General features: G+C 41.8%; 1 protein-coding gene across 3 annotated transcripts in view; it reads right to left on the reverse strand.

The window, feature by feature from the left end:
* ppargc1b (peroxisome proliferator-activated receptor gamma, coactivator 1 beta) overlaps positions 1-16,749 on the reverse strand; it is a 70,182-nt gene that overhangs the window by 20,585 nt on the left and 32,848 nt on the right. For 2 of the 3 annotated variants that reach the window (XM_088293679.1, XM_088293681.1), the window contains exons 2-3: positions 1,482-1,667; positions 908-1,111 (exon numbers count right to left, since the gene is read on the reverse strand). In XM_088293679.1, coding sequence (XP_088149805.1) covers positions 908-1,111; positions 1,482-1,667 — 390 coding nt within the window. Of the gene's footprint in view, positions 1-907; positions 1,112-1,481; positions 1,668-1,769; positions 1,893-16,749 lie in introns of those variants that run through there. The other variant, XM_088293680.1, reaches the window with a different exon arrangement.

Below are 16,749 nucleotides of genomic sequence, written 5' to 3' on the forward strand. Positions count from 1 at the left end.
ATGAATAGACTAACAATGCAACAGTGTCTTTAGAGGTGAAGTCACGACAGCCATTTTACGTTGCCACTCGCTAAACACAGGAAAAGCGCTACATGCACAGTTCACTGTAAGAATGCAATTAAAAAAAAATCTTTTATAAGGCAGACTGTCTCAGAGTGCTACTCTAAAATTCATCAACATCATATAGTCAGAATCATCAACAACAAAATGAAAACAAAACACAACAATTCACTGTGAAATGTAACCTAACCTCAGTCAGTCCCTCAGCATACTGAGATAATATACACTGAGCGTCAATGCAAACAGTGAAGTTTGTTCTTTGAAAGGCTCTTTTTACCCTGTACAGAGATCCTCGCATAAAACATGCACTGATATTGTTTTTTCAGCAAAAACTGAACAGAAATTGTCAGTAAGAGTGGCAACGTAAGATGGCTGCCCTCTGGCTGCAGCTGTGAGGGGCCTATTTCATTTCATATGTAAGTCATGTTGAGAGAATAGTACATGAAGCACAGAGAATAGTGCAGAAACGACAGTGAGCAAGTGCAAAGAAGTTGAGAGAGCAGTACGGAAAGTAGGAAACATAACAAGGAAGGAGCTCTTGTTATGCAGGAAGCACCGAGTAGAACTGGAACTACAGAAAGTAGTAGAAGAAGTGGAAGAAGGGTTGCAGGAAGGAAGGAATAGGAAGTACATAAGGTGGCGAAGAAAGTCGAGCAAGTAGAAAGTAGAGACATTCACACAGAAAGTCAAGGATGTCGTCTAGGAGATACACTAAGAAATAAATACTGGAAACAAAGTAGCACAGGAAGTTGACAGTATACAGTAGAACACCAACTCCAGAAAGTAAAGCAGAAAGTACAGAAAGTCCGAGAGGAAGTAGAGACAGTCGAGCAGAAAGTGGTCTTACCAGAGAGGGGTCCTCTGTGTCCTGCGCGCATTTGATGTGGTTTGCGTCCACGGAAAGATGAAGATGGTCCTGGTCGTCCTCTTCCTGCTCGGGCTCGTCCTCACCCAGGGCAGGGAAGACGGAGAGCCCGCCCACCTCTGCATCCACCATGCCGTCAAGGCTGTCCGTAAGAGCGGCCAGCAGTGCCGCGTTCTCCTCTTCGATCTGGAACGCACCAGAAAACACGTTTCATCTACGTGTTAATTTTGTAATCTTAAACAATCATTGATGGTGGCTCAGAACTCGAAAAGCTTGTAAATTAGGTCACTCGTATCTCAAGGCATCACGACACAAGACAAATAGGTGACGATAAATTGCAACCAGTAAAGGTTTTCACTCTCGGGTGAGGGCAAATTGGCGGCAGATTTTGATGCTTCACCATGAAACAGACCAAAGAATGTTTGAAAATATTTGCCCATGGCGCCAATACGTCAAAAAATGATTGAACAAAAATCAAAAAAGAGCCGATAATGTGAAAAAGCAAGTATGATTCCCGAAACACTGGTTTGTAAATGAGGCCAAGATGGACGCGCACCTCAAAAAGCTCGTCGGGTGTGCTGTATCGGATGGAGACGGGCGACGCGTCTGCCGCCTGGTCGCTGCACCACTGAAGCTCGCCAAGGCAATTGACGCTGTCAAAGTCGCTGGTGTCCAGCTGCGAGAGGTCAATGTCGGCAAAGTCGGTGTCCAGGCGGTCTGAGCAGACCTCCTCCTCCCCATACTGAAGGTGAGAAAAAAAACAAGAGAGATCAGGTCAGTTGAGTCCATCGCGAAAACTTTCACACAAGTGAAGCAGAATCGCGCGATCAGAAAAGTGGATAACCTCAGCATCAGCGTCTTGCTTTATGTATAAAAAGCTCATGGATGTCGAGAACAAATCTTTCAGGGTTGTTACCCTTCTGGGTTGGGAGGCGGGGCCAGTTAGGTCGTGGAGTTAAGGAGATTGCTGCGGAAAATATTGAAAAAAGCCAGATTTAAAGGCTCTCAGAGGTTTGTGGTTGACACCCGCATCCGAGTCGGTACCTTTCACACGGAACAGTAGTATGTGAGATTAACGGGGAAAAGACAGATTTAAATGGCTTCTGTAGCCTGGATATATGACGGATCTCTGTCCCGTTCACATAGACCAGCAATGGAGCAAAAGACCTTGACCTAACCCTAAATACAATATAATACAATACAACTTTATTTATATAGCATATTTCACAACAGCTGCAGCTATAACAATGACTCTCACTCTGAGTGGAAGGGGGTGGGGTATAATTGGGGGCTGCTGCAACCAAAGTTTGAATTGATAAAATCCAACTATACACTCTTGCCTTTGCCTCTGAACTGCACAAAAATCCCACCCCGAAAAACTGAAGACCCTTCATTTCTCCGCTTTTGCCTTTCACACAGCCATAACAGGATAATGACAGAGTGACAAGAATCAATGTTATCTACTGTTGCAGCAGGAGTGATTTTCCAGACACGACGTGAACAGCCTTGTGGTGTACAGTCATAGACACACACACAGACCGAGCCACATCATTGTGAAAATGTGAAAAAAAGGAAGTAAAGTGTGTGACACAGTGGGAGGAAGTGAGTGTCTACCACTGGAGACATTGAATAGCACGTTATGAAAATGGAAGTCGTTAAGTAATAACGACTGAATAACAACACAGAGTAGAGTCTATATGTGAAACACTGGCTGCGTTGTAGACTATTTCTTTCGCCAACAAAAAGACGAGTGTGCTATTGTATTCTAGATGACAGCATGTCTACTGCTACACTGATGCACGTGGTTAGACCTGTTCCTTTAAAAAGACACTTCACATCAGAAACCACAGCTTTGCATGCTAAAATGTGGCGAAATACAATGGCTAATGACCCAAACTTTGTGAAAGTTGCTGATGTGGCTAACCTAAGAACACTAAAGTAGTTTTGCCACACTTTTGCAACACTTCTGAAACTTAAGTTGCATTCAAGATCGGCAGTATTTGTATTTTGACCGATTTAAATTTGCTAAAATGGCGTAAAAATTATAGACAAAGTAGGGACTGACCATTAGTATAGATTCGTGAAAAAAGTACCATATTTGAAGAAAGAAAATAATTGAAATAATAATAAGAAATAATTAAAAGAAAGAAATAATTGATTATTTTTTAATGAACATTTCCTCCATGACTTTAATGAGAAATTATGAATAAGCGGTGAGAAATATGAACCTCTGAACTGTTATCTACTTCCAATCACTTATAATGACTCATTTAGCATTAATTAATTTACGAAAGTGCTTTATCCCCTCCAAATCTACAAAAGCTGTTTTTTTGTTGTTGTTGTTTTTTGGGTGAGGGGGCATGTGGGTTTACACCATCGTAATTTTGGAAAAATTAACGGCTCTCGTTCATCACGTTCATTAATCTCTGCGTCACTCATTAGTGTTTATTTGCCTTTCAAACTGTGATTATGGATTAGCATATGCTAATTATGAAGGGCATGTCTGAGATTTGGCTTGGTAATCAGTGCTTCGCATGTGCTTGATGTGTGTGTGTATATTTGGGTCGACAAGATGTCACCATATTTGGCTGTGTTATTTATTATTATAGTTATATAACAACTGAAATTTAGTCAGCCATTTTGGTGTGCAGCAGCCATTTTAGGAGCCTGATTTGCCATATAACTCAAAAGTCGAACAACTCCGGAAAGAGGAGGTCAACTCCAAATATTTTCTTACCAGTCATGGCTCACCTGTTTTCTAAAATGAGCCATGATTGACCGTTACTTGAACCCTGAGCAACTATGATGTCATTTTAAGTCTTCAGAAAGTTGCAAAATGGCTGCCCCCATGAGATATTTAAAAAAAATCAGGTGGATTTTGCTCTGGGGTGTGATAGGGGGAGGTTTTTTGTTATATGTATTCATTTTTCATCATAGAGAATTTTCTATTCATTATTATCATCATTATTATTATAATTACTATTTTTGATTATTATTTAGTTACATTTCCGGTTTGTTTTTTGTTTGGATTGTGGAAAATGAGGCACAATGTCTGCTCCATAATTGTATTAACGATATGCTCTGTCTCATAATAGAAATATTTGAAACAGGATTTTGCTGCTCAACTCATATTCAATGAACACAATATTGGTCAGGATGTTGTGTTTAGACAATTGGGCCTGCCTTGAACATGTTCTTGTAAGGAGAAATTGAGGGTTGACATCCCCTTTAAGAAAACTCTAAAAATGATAAATACATTTTTGAAAGTGATGTTTATGAAAGGATTATATTTAATATGGTCATGTTTGAGCTTATCATAGAAAAATGTGAAGAAAATTTACATGACACTACATTACAAAACAGCCCCCAAAACCAGTTTCAACGAGCAACAAGAAATTTGGGACATTTCTCGATAAGGAGACTGGAAACTGCCCAGGTTGGTTTGAAGCATGTATAGGTACGTCAAACCCAATAAAGATATATTTTTACATCTTTTATCTGCATTATTGCGGTAAAAGAATGAGCGGGGATGTCGTGACTGGCTAGAAAAGAGGAAGAACGGATGGTGGAGGAAAGGATGCCCTCCATTAGACCCTCCCACTGCTTCATCTCCCTCCAGCTGCTCGTGCAGGTGTGTGCATGTGTATGTGTCTGACACTCTTAGAATGCTGATCACATCCCGACTGGCTCACGTGCGCCCTCGGCTCGCTGGCAAGACGCATCCTTTTTCTCTTTCATCTCATGAAATACGCATCCAAAGTGGAGTGCAAACCTCCGCCAAGGCCACACAATCACATTAGGATTGGCACCACAAGGTAACTGGTACATCCTCCACTCCAATCACAAATATGTAAGGGAATTATTTACCTTTCTTCCTTTTTTTTTTGTTGTTGTTGCAATTTTCCATTAAGTTAATGCAAACATACCAGCATTTGACTCTTGATATCAGGTTTGACTATCAGTCACTCGAGAGCAGCTATTCAAAGGTTTGTTTTTGTCTCTGCATTAGTTTCGAGAAGCATATCAGTCACGACAGTGGACATCTATTTAAAACCTGTTTCCCCTCAATATGCATGAGTTGATGTCAAAGTTGTGCGTCAGTTATGACAGTGAGCAGCTATTCCAAAACAATTTCTGCTACAGCATAGGCCAGGGCGATAATCCAATATCAAGATGTATTGCGATTGACACGTGATTGATCGTAATAAAAAATGCATTTGATAAAATGTTTGATCACATCAGTCATTGTGCGTCATTTAGGCAGCGCGCAGCCACCCCCAAAGAAGAAGCCGCTAAACCAACGAAGAAGAAAAAGCTAAAGTAACGACCATGCTATGGTTCCATTGGATGGCAAACAAGTCCCACAACAGCGCAAACGCCCCTTTTTACCTGCGCCTGTCTACCGAAATACCAAAAGAAAGAAAGCTCCGTTAAACTGCACTTTGCACACTGGTTGCACTGGACATGACAGGGCCCTTGATGACAAAGCTGCGCATCAGTCACTACAGGAACACGCAACAATCCAAAAGCACCTACGACTGGAGTGGATCTCTTTTCCTGGCAAGCGTGCTTTTCTCACGTAGCAAAAGCGGGGTCAGTTAGAGTTCACGTCGTGATTATTCCTTGCGGTGCTGCAAGGAGCACCCCGTATTGCCCGCGGCGAGCGTAAGAACATGGCCGAGAAAGAAACGGTAATAAAAAAGTGGGGCTATAATTCCTGGCCTTGGCGTCTTCAACAAATACAATATAGTAGGCATTAAATGAATCAGTCAGTGTGTCTTTGGCTCCCAATATGACGCTTTAACTGGGCCATTAGGAGGGGGGGAGAAAAAGGCAGATTAAACAAAATATGGGCATGAAATTATATGGGAGACTACTGCTACCTTTGATGTTATTGAAAGGGAACACTTCCAGGGAAAATCTGAGTTGAGAATGAGTTCAGAATGAATGCAGCGGGTTTATGAATTTACCAAAAGGAGTATTGAATACACGGTATACTTACATTAACCAATCGGTGCCATCCTTGGGCCCACTGCCAACGAGGCGAGTTGTTCTGATGCATACTCGGTTCGGTACACTTTTCTTACTCCGTATAGCGATAAACATGAGAGGTAGAAATAATGCAGACTATAAAAACAAATCTATGGAACACTGGGTCACATGCAAGTTCACTATATGTGTGTGATAATTTATGTTGCTATTTGCCTCGCCAGTTATTCATGCGAGTCACCACCTTGCACAGTAAGAAATAACCAGAACGACTACAAGTGAGCCACAGAGAAAGACTTCATAAAACATTGTTAGAATGTAAAGATTTAAAGAGGTTTTGCCACATTTTGGCTTCAATTCAATGGACATTGTGCACCTTGGCCACCTGGGAGCAGTATAATCCAGACATGACTTTCGCTCACTGCCACCTCACAGCTCGTCTCAAATTTTTGCTCACAAGTCAAAGCAAGAAATTGGCCGCACAACGTCTGATATCTATAAAAGGTCGGGTCATTCGCATCTCAAGGCATCGCTGTATATACAGTATACAGTATACCATACAATAAATTCCATTGCTTGCTAGTTATTCACACAAACCGCCCTGCACAATAAAAATAAAGAAAAAGACAATAAATAATCCGTTCGTCGCTCCATGCTCTACCGCGCTAATCCTCACTAGGTTCTTGGTTGAGCTGAAGCCAATGTCAGCTGACTTGACGAGAGGCAGGGTATATTTTGGACTAGTCTCCAGCCACTAACAACCATTCATAATCGCTATCACACCTATGGACAATTTAAATCCATCACGCTGTAGCTTCATAGCTGCTGTGTATTATCAGTCAAAATCGTCTTGACTTCCATGTGTGGTCAAGCTTTGCTCTTGGTAACAGTGGGAAAAAAAAGACAGAGAGAAAGTGAGAGTGAGGCTGCCGGGACGACGGCGCATGAAAGCCAAGCTATTTATAGCGCTCCCGCCTGCATGCAGGAGTGCTAACGGTGCTAAAAGAAGCGTGTCGGCGTGGAAAAGCCGACTGGCCTCTGCAACGTCCCACGCCGCTAAATTTAAACACCTTGTTCTCCAGGGGGCGCTCGCCTTTGACGATGACCAGGGATAATCATGAAGGTTCAATTTAGATGGTAAGCTAAAATGATGTCATTGTATATTTCAGATGACTAGTGACAAAAACAGCTCAGTACATTATGGTTTATTTGAGTGATTTTAGGTTCATTAGCTGTAAAAAAAGCTGTTTTCTTCCTGCGCCTAAGTCACTTCAGTCGATGGCTATATACGATATTCAATAAGTGTCAAAGTAGAGCATCAGTCACTATAGTGGATATTGCCGTGTCATCACATAAACTGACACCCACTGGTAAAATTTACTGTATGGTGAGAGGAGGGGACTCAGTCCCCCAAAACAAACAAATTCACTGTAAAATATTTTTAGTGGACTGTAATGGACACATGTCATGTGACCTTCAGAGCTCAGCCCATTAAAAAGAGTCTTTATTGATCCACACATAAATCAATACATGCGGTGGCGCAGTTTCACGCACACACACGCACACACTTCAAACACACGCTTTAAAGCAAGCAACGCAAGGTCAGCCAGGTGAAGGAGAAGGCCATGTGTACATTCTTGCTTTGTCACGCTCTTTTGTCATGTAGGTGAGGCAAGGTGATGTCAGCAAAATATTTTGCGGCTCAGACGAACTTACGAAATTGCACAATTGTGGTTTTTTTTTCTTAAAAAAAATAAAATAAAAATAAAAAAATAAAAAAAAGAAACACTGATAAACCTTCAATATATGTTTTTCATGAAAAACGAGAGTTTGCACCATCCCAAAAAGACAAAACTAAATCACACTAAAACAAACTAAACAAAATTTACAAATTAAAAAATATAATGACGTTATTTCCATTCTTTGAATAAAAAAGCAAATTAGGAGAAAAAAAGAAATGATTTAAAGGCAATCAATGCTCCCAGCCCGAGTTTTACAGAATATTAACATGTTTACTATGCTTCTGGAGCTGATGGTTAATCCAGCTAAATTGGCACATAGGAGTACTTCCATTATGGCAGGAATAAAAGTAAGTGCTCAGTGAGGTACATTCTCCACACACACTTATCGAGTATAGTGAGAGTGTGTCACGCAGTATGAAGGTGAAGCGTTGAGAAATGGTGATGAGGAGGCAACTTCACAGTAATTACCTCACACCCTCACAGCACATGAAGATGGACGGATAACCATGACACCCCAATCCACCCCACAACCTTTCCTACTTTCTTGGAGGTCACTTTGGCAGCAAGTGGTTTAACATGACATCTAAGCACTATCGATTATCAGGACTGCACTTACACACACACAAAACAACAACGCACGGAACATCAAGCACGGACTACACACACACACACATACTGGACAGCTAATCATTAATAGACATGTTAGAATTACACATTATTTACTGGAGGCGAGGTGTATACGGCTACAAGACTTTGGCATCCACGAGAGGTGGGGCCTTTATATTCGACAAGACAACATCAACTGATTGTGAGCCATTTACTCGAGCTGAGGTCTACAGTACTGCATGGCCTTAGCATCAATTGAAAGTGAGAACATAATATACTAAAATAATTTGGGTATTCAGTGAAGGCGAGGTATTTAAATACTACAAGACAGCATCTGCTGAAGTTGAGGCCTACACATACTATAGGACAGGTGTGGGCAAACTACGGCCCGGGGGCCACATGTGGCCCGTTAAACGTTTTAATCTGGCCCGCCAAACTTGAAAAAAATTAAATGAAGAAACTTTGTTAGTGTTTTATTTTCTAAATAATGTGGTTTTTCACAGACATATATATTGTTGTAATGCTTTTCTTCACTTTCATTTAAAATGATTTCTTCTTCGATGAGGTGAGGTTACCAAAACACTCCAACCATCTGCTCCTGGTCCGGCCCCTCTGTCAAATTTTAGAACCTATTGTGGCCCGCCAATCAAAAAGTTTGCCCACCCCTGACATCAAAGCATCGCTTTTACAGTCCACTAAAAATATTTTACAATATTTTACAATATTTATTAACTCAGTTGAGGCTTCTACATACTACAAAACAAAATGTATAGGAGGTGAGGCTTTTTCATATTAAAAGAGAGCCTTTAGTGCATGTGCGGCATTTACATACTACAAGAGCATCAACTACGGGTGAGCTCTTTACATAAGATAAGACAGCATTTCATGGAGGTGAGGCCTTTACGTCGATACTACAAGATATTTGCATTTAATGGAGGGGAAAATTTTAAATACTACAACACAGCATCTAATGGCGTTGATGGCTTTATATACAACATTTTCTACTCGAAATGAGGTGTTCACGTACAGTTAACTGTACACAAAGACATTAGCAACTATTGGAGGTGGCCTCGATACTAGACTTTGCACATATCGGATCGGCAGACGTGATGTTCTAGTGAGGTACTCTGACGACTCGTTTGAGTTGGTGGCTTTAGCGCCACAATTTTCCCTGACATAAATCAATAGAGGGCCTGGTTAGCATGATGGCCTCGCAGTGCAGAGGTCTTGGGTTCGATTCCGGCTCCAGCCTTTCTGCGTGGGTTTTCTTCCGGGTACTCCGGTTACCTCCCACATTCCAAAAACATGCATGGCAGATTGATTGAACACTCTTAATTGCCCCTAGAGCGGATGGTTGTTCATCTTTGTGTGCCCTGTGATTGTCTGGCAACCAGTTCAGGGTGTACCCCACCTACTGCCCGAAGACAGCTGGGATAGGCTCCAGCACCCCACAACCCTTGTGAGGAGAAGCGGATTGGATAATGGAAGGATGGATAAATAAATAGAGCCCCATGTTTGTCAAGTCGCTGCATTACTTAAAATAATAATTTGCACATTTCCATAAAATGTGGCATGGCACAAAGGCCAAGAGGCAATCCATGACTTTTTGGTTTACGTTCAGGCCCTGTTTTTTAACAGAGCGGAACGTGAATGACAGGTTGCTGAGTGGCTCAATCATCATGGATCATCCTTCCTCGCAGGCGTCACCAAACCCGCCGAGCCACAACACTCTTATTCCTGAGCCCTGAATCGGCTTTTCCCTCCCGCCAACACATCACCCCGCCATTTCAACGGATCTGTCACTCAGGATTGTTCTACCCCTCGTTCCAGTATTCTCGAGCTGTCGCAATGCCGGACAAAGGTCTTCCCGTCCAAATTGCACCGTTTCAAATGATAAATAAACTTTTTACCTTTCTGTGATTTCCACTACCCATCCTCTGGCTCTGCTTTTTCTCTGTGGTCTGTTTAACGTGAATTGCACCAGCCCAGAACAGAGGGACAAAGTTGACCAAGCAATTTCCAGGCTTCAGTGGTAGTACAGATTCGAAACAAGACTGCACAAGTGTGAAAGGTAGAGGGTACAGGGGTATGAAGTTCAATTCACATGGGACTCACTTCTCCCATTGTTGATCAGAAAGCAATCGATGCTGACCCACAGCTATTTGAGACATCTAGTAGGCTGATTGCAGAATGACGTGCTACTTTCTTTTTTCCGTGCCACTCTTCTCTTTGAAAGGCACCACCACAGTATGGGAGAACTGAGCAACTGAACAATTTCTAGGCTTTGGAGGTATTATCACAGGCTGTGTGAAAGGGGATGCCATCATTTCGGGCAATTGCAATGACTCAAAAAAAAAAAAAAAAAACACACGAGAATAAGCTTTAAAGGAAATGGAAACTGGCCCACTCGTAAATTTGAACGGCAGTAATAGGAAAGACAAGCTGACAATTTACACACACATAAAAGGAGAGTTGGTGTGTTATTGGCTGTGATTGATTCCAGCGTAATCCTCATTGGCTTGCATCGTGAGTGTGTGTTGTTCTATATTTAGCTCATGCACGGGTCTCATGACTTGCTCTTGGCAGGCTGCCGCTGACTTGAGAAGCGTCTGCCACACACAGATGACCTGACACACACACACACACACGCACGCACACAGATGTTAATGCGTGCGCGCGTGTGTCTGTGTGAGCCAATGGGATTCAACATGTTTCAAATTTCAAATGAAAAGTCTGAGGTTGCGTTTACATGACACTGATCTAATAAAGACTGGAAAGGGTTTTTTTTTTGCCTTGCCTCCAGTAGATAGAAGTATATGTAAAGGCCTCGCCATCACTACATACTACATAGTACTATATATATTGTATGAATGAACTACTACTACAAGAAATAGGTGCAGACTGAAGGCGAGGCCTTTACATCCTACAAGACATTACTATCTCCAGAAGGTGAGGTCCGCACGTAAATGCAAGACACGATTATCTATGGAAGGTGAGTCCTTTACAGACTACATAAATGCCACAAATGGAGTTGAGGCCTTAAAAAAATAGTATCTGCCACAAGTCAGACCTTTATACAGTACAAGACATTGGTATCGACTACAAAAAATTGTATGCACTCAAGGTGAGGCTTTGACATGAATCAAGTTGGGGCCTTTGGATTCTATGAGAAGTGTCTACCGGAGGTGCGCAGTGCGCATATTACGAAAATACGAGTATCACTTGAAGGTGAGTCCTTTACATTCAAAACAGCCTCAACTATAGGGGAGACCTTAAAATATATGTATTTATTAGAAGTGAGCCCTTTGGCATTTACTGGTGGTGCAGCCATTATGGATGTATAAGTACAAGATATTAGCATCTACAGGAGGTGCGGCAATTGCATGTATACTACGAAAAAACCTTAGCATTTACTGGAGGTCAGGCATTTACATGATTTTGAGCTCTCCTAGTGGTAAGACATGAGCATCTACTGACGACAAAGGTATTTACATACAATAATATATTAGCATACTAGGGATGAAACACACACACACATTTTACGACTACTGCCGCATTAATGCACACAAAGCGTCCTTGATACAAGACGAGGTCAAATGCTCCCAATCAGTCTCAGCAAGGGAACAAGCTCATTAGGAGGCAACCGACGGGAACAAGCTCCATCATTCCTGCGCACGCTACGGCGCCATGCTCCTTATTTTCTCTCACGTCTTCCTGTCACATGACGCGGGTGGCGCGTGATTGGCGTGACCCTCATTATCCCGCCTCTTGTGGACATCAAATGAAATGACACAATTTAGGTTGGCCTTGTGCAAACGGGCCACAAAAATTCTGCTGTTAAACAGTCACTTCCGTAATCAGAGTAAGTAATTATTAGGGATATTCGATACGTTTTTCAAAATGATACTAGTATGAGTACTCCGGAGTCATCACAGATACCAATACCAAGTACCAATAACACTGTTTTTTTTTTTTGATAAATGCCATTCCGATGTAGAATGTAAAGAATTCATCCCGATATAACATTTTTCCTTAAAATTGCATTAAATTAACGGCAATTTCCCATTACTCGTTTTTCCATTTGTTCATAAAATAAATATGCAGACAAAAAAATCAAAAACCAAAAAGTCACAATCAAAATATGCGATTGTACAACTTCTTTTCAATGAACACAGTGAAGTGCAAAGAGTTGCATTGAACACATTGAGAAATACCTTTAACCACTACCGTTTAACCAGCAACACAAGTTTGTAATCTTGTTCAGTGCTCAGCCACCAAAAAAAAAAAAAATGTTCAATTCAACTGTGGTGTCTCAGTCTGAACACAGGGTGGCACCCACGTAATCACATACATAGAAGAATTAAAGAGTCGCGAAGAAAAAAGTCCGACATCATGCAACTTTGTGCTGAACTGTAAATAAAATCCATAAGTAAATACAAGATTGCTACGAATACTACACACCAACCAAATTCGAATGTCTGGTACAGGCCCAGAAATTACCCCCCGCCCATTGTGAAACTCTTTGTGGCGAGTGTGTGTGCGTGTGTGCGTGATTATAAAGTGTTGTGCGGTTAGTTACTTCAGGCTGGAAAATGTGTGTGGGTTTGCAATGTTGACACTGAAGTGGTCAATCTTGAAAACCTGGCTACTTGGAAAGTGGATTTGGGGTCAAAAAATGTTTCATGTAACCAGTGGAGCCCTGTCATGGTGGACCAGGCTGCACTATGAAGAGTGAAAATCTACATATAATTGACACCCATTGAAAAACATTGGGGAAGAAAAACTAATTTTAAATCTTTTTTAAGCTCAAAATATTTAAATAAAATGAATAAATCCATATAAACATTCAATGTTCCCCCGTTAGGAAGCAATTTAAGCTAACTATATTACTCCAACCCCTCGAGCAGTGTCCCAATAATTAAGTCAAACCAAAAATCTGAAATGTCATGTTTGTTGACAAAATTTTTGCCAAGTAAGTCACTAACTGCCTCAGTGTGACTCCAAATTATATATTAATTCAGTGGAACGGAGACTAGAAGGCGACACAGGAGTGGATTTTCACTCCCATCTCATCTCACTCCCAAAGAAGAAACTCATCCTGGACCACAGTAAAAATAAAATAAATTCATTAATGAGACTGTCCCGTCCCGGTGAAAACGACTCATATGCCGTCTTGCGCCGGTCCATTTTGGGGGTCAGCTACATTTAAAAAAAAAAAACAACAACAAAAAAAAAAAACAATTGGTTGTCCCCCTTTTCCTCGAGGACTCTCCTGCTTGTGTCTGCTCCGGTGAACTTTATATCCTGTACCGCCTCAATCCCATGATTAAAAGTAAAGTTGACTCCCATGCCCCGAAAAAAATGGCAGCTTCTTGAGGGCACCTCGGCCTAGGCCGCAGCATCTTAATAAGTGTGTGTTTGATATCTCATACATTATTCACTGAGGAATTAAAGCAAATGGCAGGAAATGGCGCATCTCGCAAGGTCAAACGTGAATAATTGCATCATCTGTATGTGGAAGTATATAGTTTGCATCAATACATATACAGTAGTGTAGGATAGGGCTGTGCACAAATTGGCGCCGACTTGAATTGAGATGAAAATTGGCCGTTAAAAACAAATGCAAATGAGAATGAATCATAGCATATTGTCGTGTGTATTAATGTCATAGGAATGTTTGACTGGCCACGCATGTGATGTATGTACGTAAAGCATGACGGGGGTGTCGTCTTCGAGCGCAACACCATGAAGCGTTAACACGTGTATTGAAATATTAAGCCGGCTCATGAGCATCAAATTAAACTATTATGCAATCAAGTCATTGAAGCCATCTCGGCATTGTGGAAATGCCGCTCTCATTATTTTGCTGTTGAGCTCAAACTATCCTAGCACAAACGGAAACACTGGACCTGAGAGGCGGTTAACTTAGCACCAGCTAGCTGGTACGAACTTTACCAAAAGCAAAAAAAAAAAAACACTCTGGGTTCTGCCATTAGCCAGTGAGCGGTGAGGGATCCTGGAGGTTTCAGTTATGTATTAAGTTATTTTAAATTAAAAAAGGAAAACCAGCAGTTGCATTCGCATGTCAGTGTACACTCCCGATATGTTTTCAAAAAAGTGAATGCGAGGCTTGATAAAGGGCCAACATATGGTGTTAATATAATTCACTCCATTCACAATTCACCATTATGATCAAATTGGATTTCAATTTTTTTGGGGACTACGTCTTTTTGTTCGCCAAAAGTAAGGAGTAATTAGTAAACCGTTCAAGTAGAGTCAGGATTCACTGGTTAAACTGTAAGCAAACAAATAGTGAATGTGGATTTTGGATGCTCTAATATATACTGTACACAACTATAATAATGTTAAACACACATCACATGCGCCAGTAAATGGTGTTTGTCTCATTTCGCCTGAGATACGGCGAGCTCCGCTGCGGCACACAAAAAGCCTATCACACTCACACACATCGATGCAATGCTAGTGCGGTCAAGGTCGTCGGGTAGAATTTCGAGGAAATGCGCAGATAAGTAACAAGACACGTGGAGGACAAGACTGATTAGACAAGGGGACTACATTTCCCATCATCCCCTTCTCGCCTGTCCCAGTAAACCAACCAATTGATGTCGTGCACAATAAGTGATAAAGTAAAACACTGCAGTGCATTCTGCTCCTGATTGTGGTGGACATAAAGTGTGGTGCGAAGAAGTCCACCAGCATTAAATTGCACTTTCATAGATAGCCAACACCTGTCAACTCCTGTACAATTTAAAGTATGTATGAATTTGATCATGAGCAAAGTTTAATGTTGGTGTATGTAGTAAATGATGTGGGATGGAGGGGATGAAGTCGATACGGGAGATAACATCAAAAGTGTAACACAGATGGGTTCGTGACCGACTGCATGAAAAGGTATTCCACAAAGGCGAGATGACGGGATGCCACATTTAATCCGCCGTCGTTCCCCGTTTTGCTATCCTGTATCAACAACATGGGATGGACTGTATCCGGGCAGATTAAGCATTTATATCACAGTTACTAATCTAAATGGCCTGGACACACGCACACACACACCCCTACACACACTATTTCTTCTTCTTCCTCCTCCATCCTCCCTGCTTTCCTCCTCTGGCTGTCTTGGAGGTGAGACTCCACCCCCCTCTCCTTCCTTCGCATCATTTCATCCCCCCGTGCGTGTCTGTGCGTGCATGCGTGTGTGTATGTGTCCAACTAGCTGTATGGTCACGACTCTTAAAACGAGCGGGGAGGAGGGAGGAAAAGGAACAATGACGTCTACAACGTAATTTTATAAACAAACACATAAGCAGTGAAAGTGTCGTGCACTTGTTGAGAAAAAAGCCCAACGTATTTGATTTGGAGATGTAAATTCATCTGCAATTGCCTGCTGTCCGAAGAAAACGGGGACTTCATGACTGTTGTGTGATGACAAGCGCGGGATGACTGTGGACAGGTGATTATTGGGCACAGTTTATAGGGAGCAATCAAGCCAATACGAGTGATGATTGACGAAATGCAGGCTTGTGACAAAGTCATGCAATATTTTTATTTTTGGCTCAACATAACATATTTAGTGCCATGGTGTGAATACTTTTGCAAAAATGAAATCCAAACGTATGCATTCCATCTATGGTAAAGAGTGCTCATGAACAAAAAAAGCAATGATTGTTGTGTTTGTGCTATTTCACTTTTACGCAACGGGTGAAACACACTTTCCATTTGTTCGATGCCGAGAAATTGAGCTTTGCTCAATATTTTTGCAACCCACAGTGTATGGATGGCTCGAGAGAGAAAGAGAGAGAGAAATGAATGGATGGCTGGATAGATAGATAGATAGAACGAGTGACTTTGAATGTGAGAGGCCATAAAGACTGCAGGTCCCATTTTGACGAGAATAAACCCTTGCTATATTGTGTACGTATTAAAGTCGTACTCCAGATTAAAGTAAAAGTCCAAGTGAGAGTATTTTATTTTTCTTTCCCCTTGCTTTGCATCTAAATATAGCAGTTCCCTTTGGAAGCATTTCTCGTGGTACTCGGGAGGGATGCGCTTCCCCTAGGATCTCATGAGACCTTCGCCAGTCTTCTAAACAGCAGAGACCCCCCAAAATAACCATCTTGACACATGTGCGCGTACGCACACACAAACAGGCACAAACACACACGGGAGCGATGACCAGGTGTGGGAAAAATTCATCTAATCGTACACCGCTAGTGTGCGTGTGAGATATTTGGGGGTGTCACTGTCAATAAACAGCCACCTCACCCCCACTGCGGTTGGAAAAGATGGTGCCAGAGAAGCAGGGAGGGGGTAGGTTTGTTTTGAAACTCAATCACAGCCAGGACGGGTGGAGCTCTTCTGGAGACGACTGGGGTGCCAAAATGTGTGTTATTATACGTGTACATGTGTGTGTGTGTGTTGGGGTGACAGGGTGGAGGTCAAAAGGACACGGCGTGAAACAGCTGTCAT

This window comes from Idiotropiscis lumnitzeri, chromosome 4 (genome assembly GCF_059441095.1).
Source record: "Idiotropiscis lumnitzeri isolate Australia: NSW breed Sydney's pygmy pipehorse chromosome 4, RoL_Ilum_1.0, whole genome shotgun sequence".
Classification (NCBI taxonomy): Eukaryota; Metazoa; Chordata; class Actinopteri; order Syngnathiformes; family Syngnathidae; genus Idiotropiscis; species Idiotropiscis lumnitzeri.